We start from the raw sequence: 24465 nt of genomic DNA, 5'->3' as shown, positions 1-24465 counted from the left end.
TCTACTTATTTACCCCCTGGCACGCGAAAAAACTTTTCTCTTACATATATATATATATATATATATATATATATGTATTTTCAACATGCAGTTATATACAGTCTCGGGCAGCATAAAAAAGGAGGGAAAACACAGTGGCGAGGAGAGAGGACTAGAGAATTGTTTGGTTTGCGCTCTCACCGGAGCGAGCGCATTTGTCGTCATGGCACTACGCGAATTTTCATCTCTGATTTTCCGGGCTGTTTATTATTATTATTCATCATTTATACGAGACAAAGGTTTGCACATGTCTGGGCTTAAAATTGCTAATGCCATTTTGCAACGCGACGTTACAATTAGCGGCAGGTTTGCCAGTCGCGTTTCGCAGCTTAAAATTGACAATGTCTAATTAACGTCGCGAGTCGCTAATTGCGCAATGGGCAAGAATTAGGCAGTTTGACGGATAGCTGCGGCGGACGAAATAGGTCCGCGCGCGCTTTTGGCGCGTTACGCGAAAGATTTCAATGACCGGGGTCGCGACGGCGACGGCGAATATCGCGTTGAAAAATCCGCAGAGTCTCGGGCCGATATCATCTGGTTGCAGCCCAAAAGCCCCCGGCGGCCGCGACGAGTTCGCCTCGCGTTGTGCGCGCGATGTGCCAATGGCAGCTAATTATTCCACGGATGTCGTTGACTAATTACAGTGAGCAATCAATGCGTGTCAATTATCATTGGTCGCTTAATAGAGTTTTGTCTCGAATTATACTACGGCATACCGATGCTAAAATATATACGCAGGTGGCTGGCTCTGCGCACACGAAATTCTCGCTGCTCAAACTAAAGTGAAATTATTTTGAAACATTTATCGGGATTGAAGGTATTTTTGCGCATAAAGCTACTGACCTGAAATTCGTAACGTTCAAATTCCCTGCATAATTCTTCTATCGACTCGCTCTCTCCCAGCTATATTCATTAAATATTCGATTACATATATACATATAGTGCAAAAGAAGTTTAACGAGCTTTATTATGATAAATACTTTAGTGGATTTGCAGTTATACACACACACACACATATTATGCCGAAGAGGGATCAATTAGTTGAAACGTGCGGGGGTGTGGGTATAGTCTTAACGTGGATTCATTAGTTTTAGCTAATGAAATTGGACTATTCGGTTAATTGGGACGACACGTGGTAGTTATGATCGTGAATTAACGGAGCACCGATATGAGTGTCCTGGCCTGCATGGAGAATTATCGAAATGCTCGATGACGTCATCGGGCAAAACATGGGACAAGTGGCAATTCTGTCAAGATATGGCACACACCTATACTCACCACACCTATATATACATGTACTTACTTTTTATTTATCACCCAGGCACGTAGCTCGCAATAATTTCCCAGTTTCCTTTTTGCTTGCCCGTCCTATATACTCTATATTATATATATTTGAACGTGGATAAATGGTAAATAAGTTGAGAGTCCATCTATAGGTATAAGGTATAGATACTTATTATTTACTGTCAGGTATACTGTACACAATATTTCTTTGCCTTACAAATATTATATAAAATTACAGTCGATCACGAAGAGTTACAGTCGTTCGAATAGCACACAATCTGGCATTCGATTCATTCAAGCACGCACACACTTGGAAGAATAAGCAGTTTTAAGAAGATATCGCGGTGGATTAGATGGAAGAAAAAGCCTCGGAAAGTTGGAGGAGGGTCTTGCACGAGATGTTAGTATATATGCAACTGTTGGAACGGTAAACGCACCTCCGTGTTTGTTAATCTCGCTCGTTTCTTCCTGGTTGAGCCGACCAATCGATCTCTTCGAGTGGATCCCGATGGATGCCACGGGCAAACAATCCCCCCCCCCCCCCCCCCCGCCCTCCTAAACCTACTTGCTATGTTTCCCTGATTCCAATTCGATATCCTTCCGTGTGCGTTGTCACGAGGCCAGAATTAATCCTCCCAATACTTTACTATACGCCATTGGACTTTTTCAAGCCGACGAATACAAATGCTAAGATCAATAACGAAGCTTCTCCACCACTGGGACTCTCGAGACTTGCAAAATTTGCGTCATCTCGCAGCCCTCCTTGACCGCCAACGAATTTATCCTTCTATCGCAAATACCTCCCCCTCCCCCCCAACTCCTCCATCCACGATTCCATCTAAAACAGAGTGGCTGACGTATGACCCTTCTTTTTCCCTTGTTGCAGTTAATCGTCGCAGAGTCTCAATGCTCGATTTTACTACTCTGCTATAGTCGAGTGAAAAAAACCACGAGTTTGTTCGCGGTAAATAGCAAGAAGGAGGACACCATACGAGTGTGCAAACGATCATTCGTTTCGCAATGTAAACGCGCGGGGGTAAAGTGGGGGGAGTTTGGTATGGGGAAGAACGAGACGAGCGTGAATCGAAGGGGTGGTGGGATAAAAAATAAATATATATATATAGATATTTCTCCTTATATTTTTATAGCGATTTTAAATGCGATATTCGCGATAATAGTGCGAGTCGAACTTGTGCGATTTTCAAGAATCTGAAGGCGGTAACACGTGGGAGTGTGTGTAAATGACAGATTCTCCGGATTGTATTTCCGAGTTTGAGAGTGCGAAATCGATTAGAGTTGATGTAACGCGACACGCTGCGCGCGCCGTGTACATTAATGCGATTCACTCACACATCGACGCGTATTTGCGTGGGCAAAAGCGGAGCCTGTGCGAACAACGAGTGGACCGAGCTAGTTCCATGAACAAATATTTATGTGTGGGTGAACGCGTAAGAACACGAATACGCGCGCGTAGCTGCATGGGAAGCATGTATGCACGTCGCGCTCGTGCGAGTGGAGAATATAGGGAACACCGAAATACACGTAAAATACGCGCGCGTTGTGTTCCGCGGGACTTGATTTGACGGCACTTGAGGCAGTAACGCGATACCCGATTAATGGAAACCGAGCTCGAGGATTTATGTAAATGTAACTCCAATTTGTCCCAAAATTACAGCGTTACGATAAAAGAGCTTGGACCATCCTAGTTAATTACTTTATGGTGGAAAAAATACCGTGAAATACAGCCTCGACGTAGAAAAATAATTCCAAGCACCGCGTTTTGCTACGGTACGCGGATAACGCTGCTTTAAGGCGGAATTTTTTAAATTAATAAATTATTGTACGTGAGCTTTGTACCAGTGTGTGTGTGTGTGTGTGTGTGTGTCGTCTCTTTCTTTATATATAAAAATAATAATTTCTCTCCCTCTCGCGCGAATTTTTATGAAAATAGGTCGAGTAGTTATATATACTCGTATCTCCTTTACATTATATTGAAAGATGTATTTATGGGAGTTTTGGGGGGGGGGGGGGGGAGGGGAGAGTGTGGACATTCAAGGTCACGGGATGAGGTAGTCCCGCAGGAATTTTGCGCTACTTTTTAATCCTAATGGGAAGTTAACGCGCGTAACCGTGCAAAGGGTGCTTTTTCTCGGTATGTATAAAGTAAATCGAGCATCGCCCCAGTCCTGCCCCATATCTCTGCAAATAATATCCTGAGGGAAAGCTTGCACAGGTAGAAAAAAAAGCAGGAGGGTGGGGTAGGGGGGGGGGAGAGGAGCCTGGCTATAGGTTTCGCGTCGTCACGCTCGGCCGTTCGTAATGTCCTTGCGATTCGCCAATGGGACTCCATTTCACGGGCCTTCGCTCGTGAGACGCTCGATAATTAGACTACGAATCAACGAGCGTATACGCGAAAACGTCGGTGCGCGAGGCCCGAGAGATATCTCTGTCGTTCATTCAGAAATAAAATAAAAAAAAAAACACTTGGTGATTCCCTCTTGAGAAATCTACGCAACACGCGTTACACAATATTCTATATAAATACATAGACGACAATCGTGAAAAATAACTTTGATCAAAATTATATATTAAAATGTAACTTTTACAACGCGCTATATATATAAAGCAACGAGAACAGGTTTCAACTTTAATTTATATCAATGAATATTTGGTAGGCAGCGAGGCTGTCCTCGGTTAGGTAAATTACAGCAGTGTGCTGTACATGGAGGGATGGAATGAATTCCAGATAGGAATATATCCCAGGCATCGAATGGAAGTTGTCCGGTGGCATTTGCGAGCGATAATGTTTTAACGTTTTATCGGAATGCGCTCGCGAGAGCGGGGAGGGGGGAGATGGCTTTGGCAAGACGGCTTAGCGTCGTTTGAGTGACGTTAAATAAACGCGGATAGACGGATAAGGGCCCGATAAAAGGTAAGCGTGCGAGCGAACGATCAATGCCAGAACAAACCGAATTAGGTCGCTCATCTGAAACGGAAAACTTTAAACGGACCAGTCAAAGCGATTACGTGCTGGCAAAGATGGTGTCCCCTCGCACACTCGAGCTTAATCTCAATTTTCTCCAACGAACCACCTCACTTCGATTCTCCTAATTAATGCAATTCAATTCATCCACTGACTCGGATCAGAAAAGTAAATCGAGCTGATCGGTAATGAGCGATCGATTCCATCCCAGCCAGCCTCCCCCATGATAATTTTGCCAGTTTCGGCTTTTCAGACGAGAGCCAAGAAGATGGAATTGAATTCATTAACGGTTCGACTAGCACACCACTCTCTCACTGCAGTCGTATACTATATTCTCGTATGTGCATTCTCCTCCTCCACATCAGCTTACATCCGTTTTTCCTCTCTTTATCGGCTTTTTCGCGTCTACACTCTATATGGTATATATACATAAGACACACGCAAATACAGGAACGTTCCTTATTCGGACTCATTCATACGAACACGCCTTCGAAGAAAAATAACATATACAGAGATATAGATTTGTAGTATTTTATGTATATATATATATTTATTTATTTATTTATATATATGTATATAGCGGACGGATCCGAGGCTCTCGTTCACCGTCCTAACAACTTGGATCTACGGTTATTACGATTGTGTGACGCGCGAAATGGAGGAATGGCCAAGAGCCGGGAGAAAAAGTCTTTGAGAATTTTTACCATTGTTTATAGTACATAATATATAGTTAGTCGAGGATAATTATCGAGATGAGAGGAGTAAACGCGAGCCAATTCACGGAGCCGTCCACGTGTCCTTAGATTTTAAAGCCAAGACACGGTAGGAAGAGCGGAATTAATATCTCATTCATCAATTCATTCATCGATCCAATAAATTTCTATCGAGCAAACTTATTTCAACTAATCTCTCTCTCTCTCTCTCTCTCTTCTCTCCGGGGGTATACAAAAATAGAGAGTTCGCGCGACTCGATCGGAACGAGTATGAATTATTGGTTGGAGATTCTATTTGATTTGGTTATTGGAATGATTAATGGATTACACACACACACACACACACACACACACACACGCGCGCGCGCGCGCGCGCGGAGCACAGGAGTTTTGTCGCTGTGCTGCGGTGCAACGGCGGCATCGACCTTGAGACTCGGTCGGGCGCAAAGACATTTAATTCGGTCTGGACGAGTGGAAAAAAAGAACGTGCTGCTCCTTTTTCCCTCCTCCGATTCGCAGGGGTGCCATTTTCGGATGCAGTTTTACGAGCTGTTTGCAGGAATGGAGATTGCCTTGTCTCGAGTGAAGACAAGACAAGGCAAGGCAAGGCAAGGCAAGTTTCGCAAAAATGGAATACGAGAATTAAACTTGTTCCTGGCAGCTTGTTATTGACACGAGACGTTTATAGGATTTCCTTTCTCTCCCTCTCTCTCTCTCTCCTTTCTTCTTGCTCTCTTTTTATGGCCACGTTTATTTACTCCAATTATTCCGTCCATTCATACATCTAACTCACGTGCGAGCGAGGTGTTTATAGGATTTTATTCTTTCGGCTTTTTCATCAATTGATTCGATAGGATACAGTTGGTGCGCAAATGGCTTTTTTGCTGCTTAACTCTTTTTATGTCAAAAACCCCCTTCCAACCATTCAAAACTGACGCCAAGTGTTTATTGGACATTTCTCTTTTTCCATTTTTCCTGCTTCGACGCAGATTCAATTAAGTCGGTTGAATTTGAAAACGGGCAAAATGGAATATTAGATATAGAACATTCGGCTTAAACGGATTAAGCGCCGAGGGAAAAACAAATTGGAATATTATTAACTTTGATTGAAATTTAATCAAATTTGCTAAGATTCGCGGAGGGAGCGAGAGAGAAGCGAAATAGCGGAGGTCAGAATATTGTATTTGGATTATCGAAATAACCGAGAAGAAAAAAGTGATCGAACGACTCTAATTGACATTTCAAATCGAGTAAGAATAAGGGTATATACATGCCATCTTTCAATAAAATTCTATTTTATTACAGAGAGTCCAGAAATTTCGTAAATCGTGCCAATATCGCAACTGAGGAGCAAGGCTGAATTTTCTTGCGGATTTTCCATTTTCCATTTTCCACTTTCCACGCGACACTTGTCAAGATCGACGTTTGCCCGGATATTTCCACCGTGAGAATGATTTATCGCGTACGACGGGAGATAGCGAGAGGCAGAGTAGCTATAGAAAATAAGAGATGTTCGCGCGCGCTGATTTTCAAAACCACGCAGCACCTGTTCATCGTTTTCTCTCTCTCTCTCTCTCTCTCTCTCTCTCTCACGTGCGGTAAAGTAATATCTCGTCGGGAAATTTTTCGAAATCTCCCATCGAGTCGACCGACAGTCACACAAATCAGTTACCATTGGAAAAAATCCGTGTTGAAATCCGACTATTTCTTTTATGAAAAATCTTGCGCACGATTATATTCGGTTAATTTTCAATCAATCTGTCCGGCGGTGTACTACATGTAGCTGGAGAGAGCTACAAAATTTGCACGAGGCTTTGTTTTGAGTTTTCCTGAAAACAGATAATTGAAAACGAATCCAGCGAGATTCGCGTATGTATGGTACAACATGTTGAGTGATCATCAATATAGGCGATTTTAAAAAAAAAGTATATTTATTAAATTATCATCAGTTTTAAGACAGATTTGTTACCACTGATAAAATCCAATGGTAAAAGAGCGTATAGAAGCACCAATTCGGGATATAAAAAATTAGCAAGGGTTGGAGGTTTATCGTTTTTCCCAGAGATGAAGAAAATTAGGCAGCAGTTTTCGGGAATCATCAATTGTCCGGCCAAGTCCTTTTGATTTGCTGTCCTGGTGTGATTCCGGCCCTCATCTTAATTGACACAACGAATTTTCGCTCGAAACGGTGTGGCATAGCGTGAGTCGAAGCTTACACAGAACATTACTATCATTTTCACACACACACTCTCTTTCTCTCTCTCTCTCTCTCTCTCTCTCTCTCTCTCAGTCATCTATATTTGTTGTCCCATAACGACGAATTAGCAAACAGACGTACCGCGTGCATCTGACGTACTCTCTTATAAAGCACCTTGCACAACAGAAGCGTATGCGTTCGCGTAATTTTACAGATTAACGTGTGTATTTTAATTTATTGTTACTCCTTATACGTACAACTATTACATGTTGCGCCCCGCGAGGAGCGACATCCTCCATTTCCTCGCGAGAGGCTCTTCTTTTCTACAAATTTACATAGATAAGTCATGGTCACACAGCTCGGCAATCAAAGCTATTGCTCGCTCGTGGCCCTAACGATAACAACCTAATCTCAATATGCAACAAGAGACTAGCCAAAATGAAAATCATCCATCGACCAGTTCCCTCCGATACATAATAATAACAAAGAGTTTATTAGTAGATTTAATACATATCTCATACGCCGAAATCAACGTTAACACTTTTAGGTATATTCTCTAAACGAAATTCACACCACTTGTTTCATATCGAGACTCGATCAGACACAAATACACACATCGTGCAACTGAAACTTTCAATTGTACATTACTATATATATATATATATATATATATATATATATATACATAGTACGTATCATATATAACATATCCGACTTATTTCATAATTACAGAGCGGTATTTTAAGAGCTATATAGCTTTAATTTGTTCTATGGATGATTGTTTTATCTATTTTTCAGTACAGATAGACGTCATACTTAAAACACTTTCCAACACACGTTCAAGTACAAAGCAAATGTGTCGCGTATGATAAGAACATTTGGTAATATGTCTTTCCAATTGGAAGCTTCAGCTGTCTACGAACTTACAAACATCGAAGGAATCGTTTAGATTTAGTTGATTGGGAATCGCCTTTTGTTTCCAAGCCTTAAGCGTATACGAATGATATCGATGTCCCATATTTTGCACACTCTGTTAGCACGCGTTGTCATGGCTTTGAGAAACTGAACATTCGATTAAAAGATATTACAATCTCTCTCATTCTCTCGCTCTTCTCGCTTCATCTCATTTTCAACGGTACAAACTGAATTTCGAAGCGATTTGATCGCGTCAATTAAAAAAAAAAAACTTTCAGCCCATATAAAACTTATCCAGCGTAAAACGAAAATCCATGCGCGACCGGCCATCAATTCCTGTGGGAAGGGGTGCCGGGCGCAAAATCCCAGATAAAATGCACGGACAATTCTTAATAAAAGTCTCCTCGCTAATCTGCCTCATTCTAAAACGAACGTAACGCTAAAGCTGATTTATTTTATTCAACGATTAGAGTTTGCAAGGAGAAACGATTCTTTTGCCTTTTTATGCTTAATCCTAAGTTACTTGGGTAAAAATTAAGCTCAAGGTATCGACCTTGCTACTGGGCAGATTCAAGATCGACTCTCGATCCTTAAGAGAAATTTGTATGGCGCGCCGTGAACACTAAAACGTACGCGGAAGGCTCGAAGGAAGCCTGGAGGTTGATGCCGTATTTCAGAGATAATAGCCACGAGGCATTCTTTCAAAGCGATTAACGAGTTTCGAAAAAAAAAAAAAAAAACAACAACGAATCAGTCCCGATTCCTTGGAGCCTCCCGCCTGTCAGACTGAAAAATTGGTACGAGGAATGCACGCAAATGTGGATGGGAGAAGGGGGGGGGGGGTAACTTAACTAATTTATTAAAAAAGGAGGAGGTGGGGAAATAGGGGAAGAATACGATAAACTAAAAATAGTGTGGACGCCAACTAAAACGCAACTAAAATATAGATATCTCGAGTAAAAAAAGTCTGGTCAGTCCTGCGCACACGAAAATTAAGATAGTATATACATAAGTACTCGTACATAACTTGTGTTTCTATCACGTGTGAACGTTTCTTTGTGTGTGTGTGTGTGTGTGTATGTGTGTGCATGTGTGCATGTGTATGTTCGCGCGCGTCAATGCATTAATAGCCCTCGACCGTCGTGGCGTGAGCGTTAAAGTAAAAAACTGATGTATGAAAAAAGAGGGGGAAAAAAAAAGAAATAACTAAAATCGACAAGCCAGATATCGATGTCTCCTATATACCATTTACGACGAGTATCGACATAGTAGAAATATAATCTTGGTAACGTCTCTCGTAAATGTAACAATCATAACAGTTTATTTCGAGGATAGTCGTATATTATAATATATACAAGCTATATTTTGGTTTTTCCGCTTGCTTTTACCTTTATTCTCAGTCCGATACCGTTTGCGAGACTCGGGGGAAAATGGAGGTAAATTTGGACAGAAGGCCTATATAGGGTAAGAGGCCTGGCTAGGTAAGGTGCTACAATAGAGACTGACATTTATAGTCTACATGCTGAAGAAATAGGCAAGAATAACTTGTGGAACGAGTAGGCATAAGTTATGGAGAAACGGAAGTTTCTCAGGCCCTTTGTAAAAAGTCTCGCGATTTACCAAAAAATGATTTTCCCCGATTATAGAGCGAACGTTCAAAATAAAAGTTTTATCCGACTGTTCCCGTACTCCTTGTAATACTTCATTTTTTCTACTGACGATACGAATCCTTGGGCTATAAGAACCTTACTTTCACGCAAACTGCTCGACAAAACAATAAATCGGCCAAAAATACTCGAGTTCGCACCAAGATGGAAAAAACTTTTAAATAATTTTATTTAAAGTCAGAGCAGCAGGAACATGACGAATACACGCACGATCGAATATATCATAAGCTTTCAGAGTATCGCGGCAAGCTTGTCCAAAGGCACGCGTATGTACCAAGTGTCGAACTCGCTTGGAGTGTGTATCGCATAGAACGAAAGCAGCCTAATTACATATAGTATATATATATATATATATATATATATCCAAAGGGTGATACGCGCATTATTTGGATAGTCAGAATGGAACGTTTGGTGGATATTGTGTGTGCTCTAATTGGGATATATATATATATATATGTAAAGTGGAGAGAGGGAGGCTGCAACGAGCGATGCGACAGTCTTCAGCAAGGGGAATGCATATTAGAAACGAAGTACGTTAGAAAATGGAAGTTCGATTTATGCTGCGTTAAGCTGGGGCCGTAGAGAAGATCGATCAAACGGATATATCGCCAGCTTAACTTCGCACGCGGAGTCAACAAATTGCTAGGTCTACCTAAAATCGAGTTTTTCTTTAGCTACTTAATTAAAATACTAGCGGCTTGCCGATGAGACCAGAATTGCGAGACGTCAAATTGACGAGGATGATAATCGATAATCGATGCCTCGTAGCGAGTTCATCTCGCTGTCCTTGATTCATCCATTTGAAGTTATGTCGTCGGTAGACGATGGTCATACCATCACCATGTCTTCGTCTATATTGATGATCGTTGGAAATGAATTGTCTGCTGAGCTTTGTCTTTGGATGGGCTTTTTTCTCATAAGGCCGTCTGCGATAAGTATAGAATTGACAATATCAGTGAAATGGAATGAGACAAATTCGAATGTATGGAGCATGAGATTCATTGGTTAAAATTGGAAGAAAATTTTGCTTACCAGCAGAAGGAAGGAGATCATCTAGCGAGCCATCGTCCAGATCAGTGGCGGACATAAGTAGATCATCGTCGGATGATGCCCTAGTTAGGCTAGGAATAGTCGAGGTGAGGAGGGCTTTCTCCTTTTGAATCTCTTGGATGTGATCGACCAGAAGTGCCTCCTCCTCGTCCCCTCGCTCTCTGTCGCGATCGATAGCTCCCCTCGCGGCAAGACTAACAGCCGCAGGGTTCAGCTCTTCGGGACTAAATATCTTCGAAGACCTGAGATTCGACAGACGATGAGTCGCTGTGTGACAAGCGGACTCAAGAGTGTTTATATCGGCCAGGGTTGCACGGACTACTCGCAGCTTCTCCTGAACGATCGTCTCTACACACTTGGTTTGCCTGCCGACGTCCTGGAGCGAATCCTGAGCCGGAAGTGTCCTGCTCGTTCTCAAAATACAAGGAGCGAACACTATGGCCAGTGCCGATGGCGACATTCGATTGTCGACCTCGTGCAACGCCACCCTGGCCAGGTGTACGATCAGCCTTTCCATCAGATCGAAGTTCGGTTTCGGCAGTTTCTTCAGTATGGCGAACAACGTGCTAATTCGATCGTGCGGCTCCGTCAGGTTCGCGGCGTGAAGGAAATCGTCGTAATATTCAAAAGTCAACAGAGGCTCCGGCATATCCCTGAAGAAGCTCTTGAGCACGGCTGCTAGCACGTGCACTTGATAGTTCTCGAATTGAACTTTCTCAAGGTCGCCCTCGTCCATTTTGATCTTCAGCTCCCGCACCTTGGAGCTCACCCCACTCTTCCGGTATATTCCTTCCGTGTACAAACCGTGCATCTCGATAGTTGTGATCAATCGATCCACCACGATCGGTACCTTTCCATCCCCGCAATCCAGTTTGTAAAGAGGGATGCCGAAAACTTTGCGCGAGTTTGTTTCGTGCAGCACTCCGTCCTTGCCACATTCAGCCGCAACCTTCGTGTGGCACTTCTTGTGACAAGTCAATTTGCAGTCTGTAAAAGAATAGCGTTAGGATTAAATAATTCTTAAAAATCATTCATATAAATCGTCAGCCTGTAAGATTACCCACTTTGACAAACCAAGCCCCGTTCGATCGGCCACATAAAGAACGAGCTGCAAACTTCGCAGGCAGTTGGAATATTTATGATGGTCAGCTGGAACGTGTGATTACCATGGCGTATCGGTTCCTCCTGTTTTCTCTTCTTCTCCTTCTTTCGCTTATTTTTGTTCTGTTTCTCCAACGCTTCGGCCTTCACCACTGTCATAAATTCATTCATGAAACCTCTGAATGCGTTAACGCCCATGGTCACAGGAAAATCCTCCCTCGTATTTTCCTGTTTGCAAACAGTTTCCATAACGTGCAGGAAATTTGCTATTAAATCCGTGTACTTTATGTTGCCTTCGATACCCTGCTGAATGGCAACGCTGTACGTTATAACAAGATCGTCCTTGAATTTTCGAAGAGCCTGTTTAAAAACTCGATCAACTTCGCTGGGTTTCCTGCCTTCTTCCTGCCCTTCCATTATATAGATCTTCTTCGTGATAAAGTCCTGCATCAGAGCAAGTTCTTTCGCATCGGAAATAATCTTATCCGTACTGTCGGAAAATGCCGAGGTTCCTGTCAAGCTAAACTTGGATGTCACCGCTTGCTTCGCCGCGTCATAAGCGGTACGGGGCGGTTTACGGTTCTTTCTTCTATTAGGCGTGTTCGCGAAGAGACACGGCATCTTCAGGACTCCGCCGTTCTGGATGCACTTCACGTGATACAGTTGCTTGCAGTCCACGCACTTGTGGCCCTGAGTTACGAAAGCGTCCATTTTCTCGTGGCAACACACGCACACGTCGTCTTTCGAGAACCTCGTAACTTTTCTGAATCTGTGGCCAGCAAGCGTGAAGACGTTGTTGCCCTTCCATTCCAAACGATTCATACCTGGTGCAAGCTTAAAATCATTCGGACTAGTATCCGTGCCCGCTTTATCATCGCCGAGGCCACAGATCTTCGTGGCCGGATCGGAATTTCTTCTGCGCAATTCCAACGTTGTTACCGCATTGGATCTCATGCGTTTCCCAGCTTGCTGACTCTTCAAAACTGGATCGTTTTTATTGACAGGCCAGTCAGTGACCGACCTGGATGCACCGCCACTCTCATTGTCCTTTCTCGTCCAACCGCTGCTGCTTTTATTCAAATCGCTCTCCTTGATAGTGCCCAAGAACAAATTCCTGGATTCCGTGGTGGCCGTCCCACAAACGCTTTCACCCATCGATCTGCATTGGACCTCGCGAGATGGCCTGTTCCTCCTCGCGGATCTCACAGGCACGTCGGGCTCAGTTTTTTCCTTTGGTCGGGAATACTTTTCTTTCGTTGGCGATCTCAACGGGGGCTTCATATTGTCCTCATTGACGATGTCAATTTTCGTAGACGTCGTGTCCCCTTCCGAATTCTGCCTCCTCAAGAAACCTTCCTTACCGATGCCATAATTCAATTCTCTCCTGGCTGGTGAGCTCGTTTGATCCCTGTCAGAAGGCATGCTGTTGTCGCTTAATCTACGCTGCTCCCTCGAGGCCTCTTTGTGAATGAATCGCTCGCTAGATTCCAGCTTCACGTTGAAATTTGACGCCTCGTTAGGTCGGTCTATCCGAGAATCGAGGAAATTGTCAGCTGACACGTTTTTATACTGCGTGACATTCGGGGATCGCGTGACTGTCGCTTTGTGCGGACCGGAGAAATGATATTCGCTGTAATTAATGGAATAATCTGGCCTGCGTCGCCAGATATCGGAGCTCGGGCTATGCGCGAGGCTTATATTCGGGTGGAATTTGATTTCGCGTTGACTGGGGAAGGATGGGGTAGCGTCGAATACAGGTGGAGCACTTTGCACCGCACTAGGAGTTTCTACATCAGTCTCGCCATCGCTGAAACCTGTCGAAGAACTATCAGTCCTCTTACTAATGGATGACAATCTGCTCGATGCGTTCGTCAAACCTGTGTTCACCGCTGTCGCGGACGTTTGATCGTTGCGTTTTGTTCTCGTACTCGGTACTGGCTTCGAACTTGAATTATCCTGTGACTCGGAGCTATTCACGCTGACTTGAGATTCGTAACTCCTTAAGCTAGTTAAGCTCTCCAAGCTGCTCTTTCGTTCGTTAATATCTTCGTAGTAAGACGGTTCGGTATTCTTGAGGCTGCTAGCCGAATCTTGCAATATCCTTTTGTTCGGTGTTAATTTGCGTTTGGAATACGAAAGATTTGTATCGGTCATCTGCTGCATACTTTCGATACTGAAAGAAGTCAATTGACGATAATTAATTTTGTGGGGCAAAGTAATGAAAATCAAATCCCTCTGTTTCACATTTGATGTACTTACTTCGCCGATGCCAGACGATTTTGAGACTCTAATTTCCGGTATGATGCCTTGTACTCCATCAGAGACCCATCTTCGATCAATCTATAGAAATCAAATAACAGTTACATCAAGTACGGAATTTTAATTTCATGATCACTGATACTTACTCGTTGTCCCTACTTCTCGTATATAACAAACAGTCCTCGTAGGATATCTCTCGATTCTCTTGCTCATCTTTCATGATTCTCGTCTTACAGACATGATTTTTCCTCCTTTTCTTCATCTCGGCGAAAGCTTTCCTCGCTGCATTTCCTTTAACATACGCTTGGAAAGTAATTACGCAGCATCTAAACTTTCTGTACCAATTAAGCTGCTTGTAACCTCTCCATGCTGACTGTATATGAATGGCAGCCTCCGTTTGCGCACGTAGATTATGAGTAATTTTCTGTGCAGCTACCATACGCCAAAATGATTGTATTTGCACAACAGCATTTCTTAGCCTCAAGAATTTTCGTCTCTCTAAACAGGCACGGAACCAATTCTGTATCGTCGTGATACTGGTAATGATCTGTTGGTGTAGCTCAATATCCAATTTGATCTTTTCGGATTCCCTGAGGAAAACTTTAGAAGTTCCTAGTTGGTAATTATCCTTATTTAAATTCAAAGTTAATAAGAAGTCTCTAACATCCGATTGCGAACTGAGCAAGCCTTTAGGAAGTAGCATTCTATAGAGTTGAATAAATTCCTCGTAGGTCAATCTAACGTTGAAGCCAGCCTGTCTTATTCTGACTGTTTCCAGCATTCCTGTGTATCTCAATTGTCTTTGAACTGTCTCTTCGTCGAATTCATTTGGGACTTTATTGGCATTGCTTTTGATACATCTAATGAAGAAGGGATTTGCCTGATTTAAAGTATCCATCAAACTGTGCAAACTTTGTTGAAATTGAGCCGACACTGTCATAGGCTGTTTCCTTGCTTTTCCAGGTCCAGTACCATAACTTTGCGTCCTGCCGGCGAGTGTTTTCACTGTCTGTAGATTTTTTAAACCCTTTTTACCTCGTTCTCTGGGTCTAAAGGATTTGTTTTTCCTGTAAAAATCATTTAAACCTTTAGTATCTAAGATCTTTCGACTATGAGTCTATGCTTAAAAATATTAAACAAAAAGTCATAATTGATTTAAAATTCACCAATTACTTGCCCATTAGACAGTTAGCTTACAGTAATTTCTATAGCTCTGTATAAAGTTATTTTGGCCTATTTTCATAATTTTAGCGGAATTAAAATTAAATGCTATCTCCGATTCATGTAATTTAGAAAACTCTTAATTGCTACTTGTCATCAAATACATTCAAAATCCAATGCTGCATTAACACATGCACTAAAAGTCATTAAAATGTAAAATAACAAGTATTGAAAAAACTAACCCATTTAAGTGGCTCTTATTTTAAGTAACATTGATACATCTGCTCTAATTTCTCAAAAGCCATGTTCACAGTCTAATAAAAGCCAGAAATATGATCTTTTCACACCAAACGCCAATAATGGGTTTTTAATCGGATTAAAAGAATTTTAGCTATAACAATGTACAACATGCAAAAATTACATATTAAGATTGATGTTTATGAATAATGGGTGGTGCCAAATGACATGAATGAGAGATATGAAATTTCTATGAAAGAGAGAAAGGAATAGAAAGAAGCTTGTAAGAAGAGTATATCGAATATCCTAAGCCAATCAATACCTATAGAAACACCCTTCACCTATCAATTAATGTGTCTATCTTTCTCATCTCTGGCACTATTAATTATCTGTGTATCTTAAAGTAAATGTTACTTGGTATCCAATACATTTTTACATACATGACGATTTGATTAGCGCGTTCCATAACGTTCGCTTCGTCTTTTGGAAGAACCCTCTCGAGTGGCGTATGGATATCTCGCCTGAATTTATTATTAGCATGAGGCTGCTCTTCCTTGCCTCTAATGAAACCCTTTGTGATTATATTCGATGGCGATTGCGTTTGATTAACATTTCGAAATTGTGGCCATGACAGCCTGTTGTTGATTATATTGTCGCTGTTTTCATTTTGTATGCAAGGTAATGTGGCAGTGGGAGTAGTTGATGGTAAGCAGACACTGCGTTGCTTCTGATAGCTTGGTAGACGAGTTTGTTTGTGTGAACTGAAAAATCCTCTCATACTTAATTTTTTACTTCTATTTCCAGCTGAATTATCTTCAAGGTCTTTTAGTGTCATGTCTAACGTACGTAGTAATAATTTTGAGTACATCTTCCCTGAACATCGTTTATGATGCGAATGATATAGAGAATGACAGAATGCACGAAGGGAAAATAACGATCATATTATGTACATAAAATCATCGCATTGTTAACCATGCGTCAAAGTAATTGAAGTAATGCTCTGCCAATTAGTGATTAAGATTTAATGATATGAGAATCATGATGGTTGCATTCTAATCACATGAAATACAACGAGTGCGAACATACAATTGGAAATGAAATCTTGGGGCAAACACTAATTAAGTAAAAATGTGTATGGATTTACAAATTCTCTCCTTTAATTCGCTCTAAATCTTTATAATGGCTCCACTCTATCTCAAAAATGATTTCATACTGAATATCTTGAAAATAATACTTTTAAATATTGTAAATCCATAAATGTCGAACATCTTAATAGAATGAGATGGGCTTAAGAGAGAGGCACACATAGTGGATCACAAAAGACCACTTACGCTATTCGGTTAATAGTTAGATTGACAGCTGATAACGTCACAAGATGGCTACAGGGACAAAAGATAACGGAACCCATATATGAATGTAATCGAACTATTGTTATAATTATCAACATTAAAGTTATCAGTTTAATTGATCATTAATAACTTGCTCACAGTATCAATTAAGAATGTTAGATTCGTCATATATCAAAACCATCAGTATTTTAAGACAAATCTTCAAATGTAAGCGAGCACTCGAGTTACGACAGTTGCTAGATTGTTACATAGTTTACATTTGTTTCGACTTTCGGAAACCCCACTCCGGAACAATATTTAATCCGGAACATCAAATGTATATTTACCTTATTAAGTTCTCGTTTGGTGTTCTGTATCTATTCGGTACCAAAGTTTTATTACCATCGGCTGAAAAAAGAAAGGACACATTTTTAGCGATCGGAGCAAACAAATGGATTTACATAACTTACATCTTCCTTGTCTGTGTGTGAGACCAGCAGCGCGAAAAGCGAAATGAGCTCGAAAAAAAGCTCGAAGAATGGCCCATCTGAATACAGCGACTGGATCGGCACCCACCAGCTCCCTGACAAAAGCGAGCGATGAGTTTTTCAGAACTCCAACAACCCCATCCGGTCTCATCAGATCTAAATTTTTCTCTCTCATGTTTGCGGCTTGGTATTTGACAGCTCCAGCATAATGGCGAACAACAAATGCTCCTTCCCGACGTTGCGGTGCTTCGTAAAAAGGATTATCCTTGTGTACTGTGTTAAACTTTTGTAACAGAGTTTCGTTTGTTGCTCCGGGAAAACTGGTTCGACAGAGAAAGACAATCGATTGAAACGGGTTACTCTGAATTACTACCCGCGATGGGATAGATCTCGGCAATGCTTACTTGCACTGATCGTCCAGAAGGCAGAGAAGACCGCTTGGTTTGCCTTCGATAAGATTCAAACAACCAGAATTATCGCTGTATCCAATATCTGTCCATCGAATCCCCTGTTTTCTATATTCTCGTTGTTCGTATTGAAAAACATGTTGGTTAAAGTAATGCTGCAATTGTTCGTTCGCATAATTAATGCACAATTGTTCGAAGCTGTTGCAAGTCTTAAAATCCTCAAAGCCAAAAATATCAAGCACTCCGATACTGTTTCCTTGATGATCTCTTAAAGTGTCCTTCTTGGAAAGCAATGCGTGATTCACCTATTAATCAACAACATTAGTCACCTGTATAATTTCAAGAATTTCCACATTATAGGCAGCTGTATTCTAGATTACCTGAAGAACAATCCAATCAAATAAAGCACCATACAAACATTTTGCCATTGCATCTCTGGCGGCAATAGCTTCTGGCAACCTGTAATTGATCACTAGCGTTTCGCCGGACGCTCTTGCACGCTTGGCTGTTAGCGCAGCTAAAAGGGTGTCTTGCTTCACTCTCAAAAGCTCCGATATTAAGGCTACGACTTCGGGATTTTTTACTCCCACTGCTTCGTCGTGATGATGGTACGACTTTCTTGGCTGAAATTCCACATTACCGAGTAATAGTACTGCGGACAAAACTGCGAACAGTCGTCGCTGTTTCTCAGGTGTAAATCCGACCATTTCCATGGATTGTTTAAGCCGTGAAAATTCATGCCTTTCGTCTATATTCTCCAATCCGTAACAGCCACTTTTATTTAAATAGTTATAACGATCACAGCTCTCTAAATGCAACAGCTGTTTTTCCTGTTCACTTGCACCAGCCAATAGATAATAAAATACGTGGTAGTTTCTTTCGTTTCTACCTTGGGAAACTATTCTTGATTTTTCTAACAGATATTTCTGCACTACAGCTCTGTCAGATGATAAAGTTCATTAAAATCAATTGAATTGTGAATTCATCAAATTAAAAAGTTTACTTACCCATGCACCATGCCATTTTCTTTATAATTTACTTGTATAAATTTCCCAAATCTGCTACTATTATTGTTATGTGCTGTCTTAGCATTTCCAAATGCTTCCAGTACAGGACCAGCGCTTAAGATAGTTTGTTCAACACCACTTCCATGCGATCCTTTCTGACTAAGTGCTGTTAAGTGGTGTAATAAGAAATTTGTCGACTCGGTCTTGCCAGAACCGCTCTCACCGCTTATAACTATACACTGGTTTCTCCTTTCCTTTAACATACAGTGGTAAGCCGCATCGGCTATAGCAAATATATGTGGCGGAATATCTGGCCCCAGCCTTCTATTTTGATAAAGCTTCACGTACTTTGGGTTGTATATAGGATAAAATTTAAAAGGGTTTAAAGCAATCAGAATACTCCCGACATAGGTATATATGTTTCCTGCCAAAAACCTTGCGCGCAGATTGTCTAGTAATGTTTGTTCATTGAGGTCTGGAAGTTGACACAGGTCCGGATATTCTTTGTCGCGTGGTTGATATAGGAATCTATTAAAATAGTCCTTAAGCAGCTGCGGATCCATAGGAAACCTACTGTCAGACCACAGATAGTCAGGCTGTTTCTTGCGCAGATAGAACCTGTAATATTCCTGTTGCGTTGCATTTTTTGGCCAGAGTAACATCAGAGCTACAGGACACTCTGTTGGCCCTAGCCTTCGTTCTTTACATTCTTGTCCTACAGAATTACCAACAACCTCTGCTAATTCGTAACTACTCGAGATTGTGGCATCTGATAGTCCAAGTCTTTCAATAATACAAGCCACTATTTCAGCTGATGTGGTCTGCTTAGTAGCTTTGATAGAAAGTGCTTCGTATTCAGGGCTCCATTCACCCACAAACACTTGCACTACTCCAGATCCACTATTGTCCATGACTTTCTTAAACCCTAAACATTAAGAAATTGCAGTTAAAACTTTGCAAAGTGGTATAAATCATTCCATTATTACTAAAATTACTTGTATTACCTGATTATTAATAGGGTTAATGAATGCATGCCCTTTCATCTATATAGTATTTCGAACATGCTGCATCTCGTCTCTTTTGTCTTGATGCTTTGTACACCCACTGATTTGAAATGTTGAAATGTCTTTCAAACATTTTGTTCAAATGTCTTTATCTGCCACTGATCCAATGTGTATATTGATTTGTATACTCTTTCTTAATGTCTATTTTCCAGATGTTTTTTATAGACAATGTTATGTTCTCTTCAAAAACTTTTCAGTTTTTCTTCTTTTTATTCTAATGATAAAAACAAAGTTCTAGGTACTTTCTCTTATGTGCAAAAGTTTTAAATTCAATCGATATGAATGAATATTTGGAGAGTACTTTTGCATTATTCAACAAGATTTTAGTATAATAAAATAGTTAAAATAAGTATATCGTTAAAATTTATGGAGCAAGTTAAATGTAAAATTTGTGCCACGTTTTACATTATTAGCAAGTACGAGTATTTGATAACTAATTTGGTGTATACAACAAGTCAAATATCACATATATCAAGCTATATATGCATGTGTATATATATATATATATATATATATATTTTTTTTTTCAGAAAATGCTCTTTGACAATCATTAAATTCTATACCTTAAGCGCCAGGTTGCATTTACTTTATTAATTAGGCAAAAATATATTTATTCTTGAACTAGATTAGAACCTTTTCATTTCATGAGTATTTTACTTTACTATTATTGCGGCAGAATTGGAACCTTTCTTTTAAAATGAAGCGTACTTTATGTCACTGAAGCATTTTATCTGAAATGAAAAAAAAAAGTTTCTTTGAGTTTCTTAAACGAACCAGCTCCTTGCATCATCATATAGGATGGGTTAAAAAATTCTGCACATGAAAAGTATAAGCTGTTTTTACAGACAGTTCTGTTCAAATTGATTTGGAGTAAGGCCAGAATTTATTTTAAACAAGCCGGATTCCGAATTTAGTTACAGACAGAAGTTTATTCTTTGGTTTCATGTTTCGGCCACCTAAAGTGACATGCGACAGTTTCTTTTTTTAAGAGAGAAAGGAGCATAGTCCCGTAAGGAACGGAAAATTGTTTCAACCTATTTTCATTATCCGGCCGATAAAGGCAGCTGAGACCAAACGAGTTGGAGCACAGAGTACAGTAGACAGCAGATTGATTAGCCGAACGATATTTGATTCGCCAGGTGGATAGCTATGTCAGCAATTTTTCGACAAATAACTTTTCCGATAGCACAAAGGATAGAATGAAAAATTTATACAGCATTAAGAGGCAAAGATAACAGAGCTGACGATTGACATTCGCAGAAAAACACCTAATACAAGATACTGATGATTGGTGGCATAGTCCATGACCTGCCGCCAATCGGCAGCGTTCTGCAAGTGTGAACGTCAACAGATTAACCCATGTTCGATGGAATTTCCAGCGAAGACATGACACTTGATAGGGTACAACCGTAGACGTTGGCCAAGGGAAATGTAAGAAGTAAAGTATGGTCACGTAACGAGAGCAGATTTGCCGAATTACCTATCTTGTTGATAGTCAGCACGACGTGGTAAATCCTTTCCAAACAGGAAAGTCCGCGCGAGACATGCTCAGGGCAGAAGCCCCCGTTTTTCTCGATCACTTGGCGAACGAGTTTCGGATTTCTGCGACTAATTCTAGTCAAGGGTCAGCAGATTTGACAGCGATAGAATGCAGCTCGTTTGAAAGGGGAGATGGATTAGTCTGGAATTCGCGCACAGCCCGTTCGTTCAGGTCCATCCGTTTTCTCCGACGAGGCGTACAATACGGACGGTTTGACACTTCGGTAAACAAGTCTCGATTCCGTTCAATTAGCAGCCCTGACCTTGAAACGATCAACACATTAACAGGAAAGTTGCGTTCGATTTTCGTCGCCGACTGATAACACCAATAACACGGCTGACGGGCCCTTGCCCAGTTTATCGTCCTTCGTCTCTTCTCGGGATCCTGCGTCCCGATACGTCCACCATTTCGATTTTTTCGGTCACGTGGTCCTCGTCTTCCAAGCCCATTGGTCGACAAGTGCTTACTAAACGCTCACCGAGCAGTTGTATTTTTGAACGCGCCCATTAGATGCGTACTTGCCAGCCTGATTCTGAACTGACTTTGACCAGCGAGAACGCCGACAGCGCCGCCTGTCGGCGCCGATGCCAATCACGACTCGCGGCCCGGCCAGTTTGAATTCGGTTCCCGTACGGTGAGGTTGCCACGTGCTTTAATAACGAAGTATTCGATTTTGAAAGTGCCGCGTGTGTGTACCGCGAATTAATTTACGAGTGCTCCTGATGGATTAGTTACAAATATTCGTTTTAAAAGTGCCGTGTGTGTACCGTGAGTGAATTTACGAGTGCTCCTGTCGGATTACAATTGCAGTGGTATTCTAAGCGGAAAGGAGGATTTGACAGATCGTTGAGTCCCTTGGGAACGCGCAGAAAGAACTATTAAGTCTATTATTAGAAAAATAATGTTCGTAATACTTTAAATATAAATTTTGATTTTTGTATATTTCTGAAATGATAATTAGCTTCTTAGATTTCATCTTAAATGTATTTAATGTAGTTTGATTATGATTCACATAATCAATATTTGCTATTTACATTATGTCAAATCATTACTTGATTTGATTTAATTTATATGCGATTTTTCTATCCATATTAGCAGTAATTCTTTTTGTGTAAAACCACGGATTCTTTTTATATCAATTATTCATACGGGTAATCAAAACCCTACCGGCGGATTCTTATTTAGATTTTTAAAGTAGATAAAATTTCGAAAAGTTCTGCAAGTGTATAGCCAATAGTGTCTATATGAATCAAAGTCAAGTTATTTATCTCTCTACTCCAATGCAATAATATCGCCATGTTACATCCTGTACAAAATTCTTTAATTCTCTATCCGTGCAGTATATTTTATTATGATATCTATAAATTTTGCTTTAAAAGTTAAATTTGTTAATTTTAAGTGTTTCAATAACATTTCAAGAATTAGAAAAACTTCTTAAATACGTTTTAATACTTTATAATTTTCAAGTTCAGTAGTTATTTCAATAAACAATTAAAAATTAAATTATTTCCAACAATTTTTAAGGTGTAAAGTATCTTATTCTATTTTTTGTTCTTCTCTTTTTTTTTCCAAAAGAATCTATTGTACAGATAGAAGGTTAATTTTTCCAGCTAATAACATAAGTTAGGTGAAATAAGCAACGGCTCACATTCACCGCTCAGCAGGGCTGTAATAAAAAGTGTAATGCTGCTATCTAGCGCTTTGCTGATTTCAAGCTCTAGATCAGCGGATCGCACACGACCTTGGGAGTAATCAGTCGATAAGTCATCTATTCCCTTGCGTCGGGCGATATAGGTGCGTAGAGGGGTATAGCAGGACAGGCGAAGGGCATGACCTGCTCTCGCCTGCTGCCCCATTATTATTAAGGGTACATATTCGTTATGTGTGCATTCTTGTTATGTGACGTCCAGGTGGTCGTTAGGGCAAACTGCTACGAAGCGACTACCTGTTGTATAGGAAAGCGCCGGACCTTGCGAACCTTCACGGCTTGCGCAGGGCTCCTAGCGAGGAGTTGATCCATCCGACCCAATAGGTACCATTGTATTTCTATGTGACAGGCGCGAATGAGATAGCTCTATTACGAGACTGCATTGTCTGCATTTAGAATTAGTGATTTTGACAGTTAGACCGAGAATAACGTTCCCTTTAAACGTGTCAAGGTCGTAGACTTTGTGTAGTTTTCGGGGTATTTGTTAACCTTCGAAGGCCGAATCAAGGCCACGCGTGTTGTTTGTTTTGATTGGGTGGCCGCGGTAACGCGCGCACGCGCGAAGAAAGGGACTCAGTAGCGTAATAACGAAGGCAACCGCGGGATCCACAGGGGTGCGTGTTGCCATGTACATACATACCAGCAACATCAATTTTCATAATCGTAAAAGGTGGAACATTTTCTTTAAAGATTTTGAAATTCGGAGTTGCTGGTAGCCAGATATACGAAAATTTACCCTCTCGACGCATTGTAAAAATACTTTCACGATAATACATCTGATTCAAGCAATAAATAATTAACAATAACATATCAAGATAAATAACAATTATTTAATCAGTGAGAAATATTGAATTTTAACAACTTAATAAAATTTATAACTTGCTAACTTTACGTGGTTTGCCTCTACAATGAAATAATTAATAAAATATATTATCGACTACAGACAGTCAAAGCGATAGAATGGTGATTAAAATAAAATAATTATACACTACTATTTAACAAACTTAATATAAAGAATTCAAGTATTCGCGCTTCAAGCAAAGGCGTTCTAACTAACGGTTTTTTTTAAATAGGAAAGATCCAAGATGGCAGATACGCGCCAATCCCTCACTATACTTTCCCAAGTGCTTTGTTGTGTGTGTTGCTCCGACCTCCGAGTCCTCCGCTCCGACCCGACCTGCTCCGTGTGTCCGGCTATAACAGAATTGAGCAATAAGAGCATTAGCACTTCTTATATACCCTTTCGACTGCCGAGTGCTTGTCGCTGATTGGCTGGATTCTGATTGGTTGACGGTGCCGCTGTTCAGAAACTTTCCG

General features: G+C 40.9%; 1 protein-coding gene across 4 annotated transcripts; it reads right to left on the bottom strand.

Annotated features, from left to right (window-relative positions):
• Window positions 1-1483: 1483 nt before the first annotated feature.
• LOC136783067 (unconventional myosin-IXb-like) lies at window positions 1484-21790 on the bottom strand. Of its 4 annotated transcripts, XM_066742888.1 has the most exons (14): window positions 21381-21790; window positions 19841-20631; window positions 18837-19761; window positions 18210-18768; window positions 17827-18134; window positions 17405-17742; window positions 17282-17342; window positions 16047-16367; window positions 14355-15275; window positions 14209-14289; window positions 13827-14122; window positions 11913-13763; window positions 10831-11835; window positions 1484-10724 (listed from the first exon to the last, which is right to left on the bottom strand). In XM_066742888.1, exons 3-14 carry the CDS (start codon window positions 19745-19747, stop codon window positions 10627-10629), a joined length of 6750 nt encoding a protein of 2249 aa, XP_066598985.1. In that variant the 5' UTR covers window positions 19748-19761; window positions 19841-20631; window positions 21381-21790; the 3' UTR covers window positions 1484-10626. The 4 variants fall into 4 exon arrangements, with proteins under 4 accessions (XP_066598985.1, XP_066598986.1, XP_066598983.1 ...); XM_066742889.1 differs by lacking the exon at window positions 16047-16367 and adding an exon at window positions 16938-16985 and having other exon boundaries at window positions 11913-14122; XM_066742886.1 differs by having other exon boundaries at window positions 11913-14122.
• Window positions 21791-24465: the final 2675 nt, after the last annotated feature.

The sequence above is a fragment of the Prorops nasuta genome, unplaced genomic scaffold, assembly GCF_024137725.1.
Source record: "Prorops nasuta isolate Cenicafe-Biocafe unplaced genomic scaffold, Cenicafe_Pnas_1.2 PNAS00032, whole genome shotgun sequence".
NCBI lineage: Eukaryota > Metazoa > Arthropoda > Insecta > Hymenoptera > Bethylidae > Prorops > Prorops nasuta.
This window is presented reverse-complemented; position numbering and strand designations above follow the sequence as displayed.

Coding starts and splice junctions, on each gene's coding strand:
- LOC136783067 (XM_066742886.1), bottom strand. CDS start 19,747: ATGGACAATAGTGGATCTGGAGTAGTGCAAGTGTTTGTGGGTGAATGG. Junction 11,836..11,912: donor ACGGGGCTTGGTTTGTCAAA/GTGGGTAATCTT, acceptor ATTCTTTTACAG/ACTGCAAATTGACTTGTCAC. Junction 10,725..10,830: donor TGATCTCCTTCCTTCTGCTG/GTAAGCAAAATT, acceptor TACTTATCGCAG/ACGGCCTTATGAGAAAAAAG.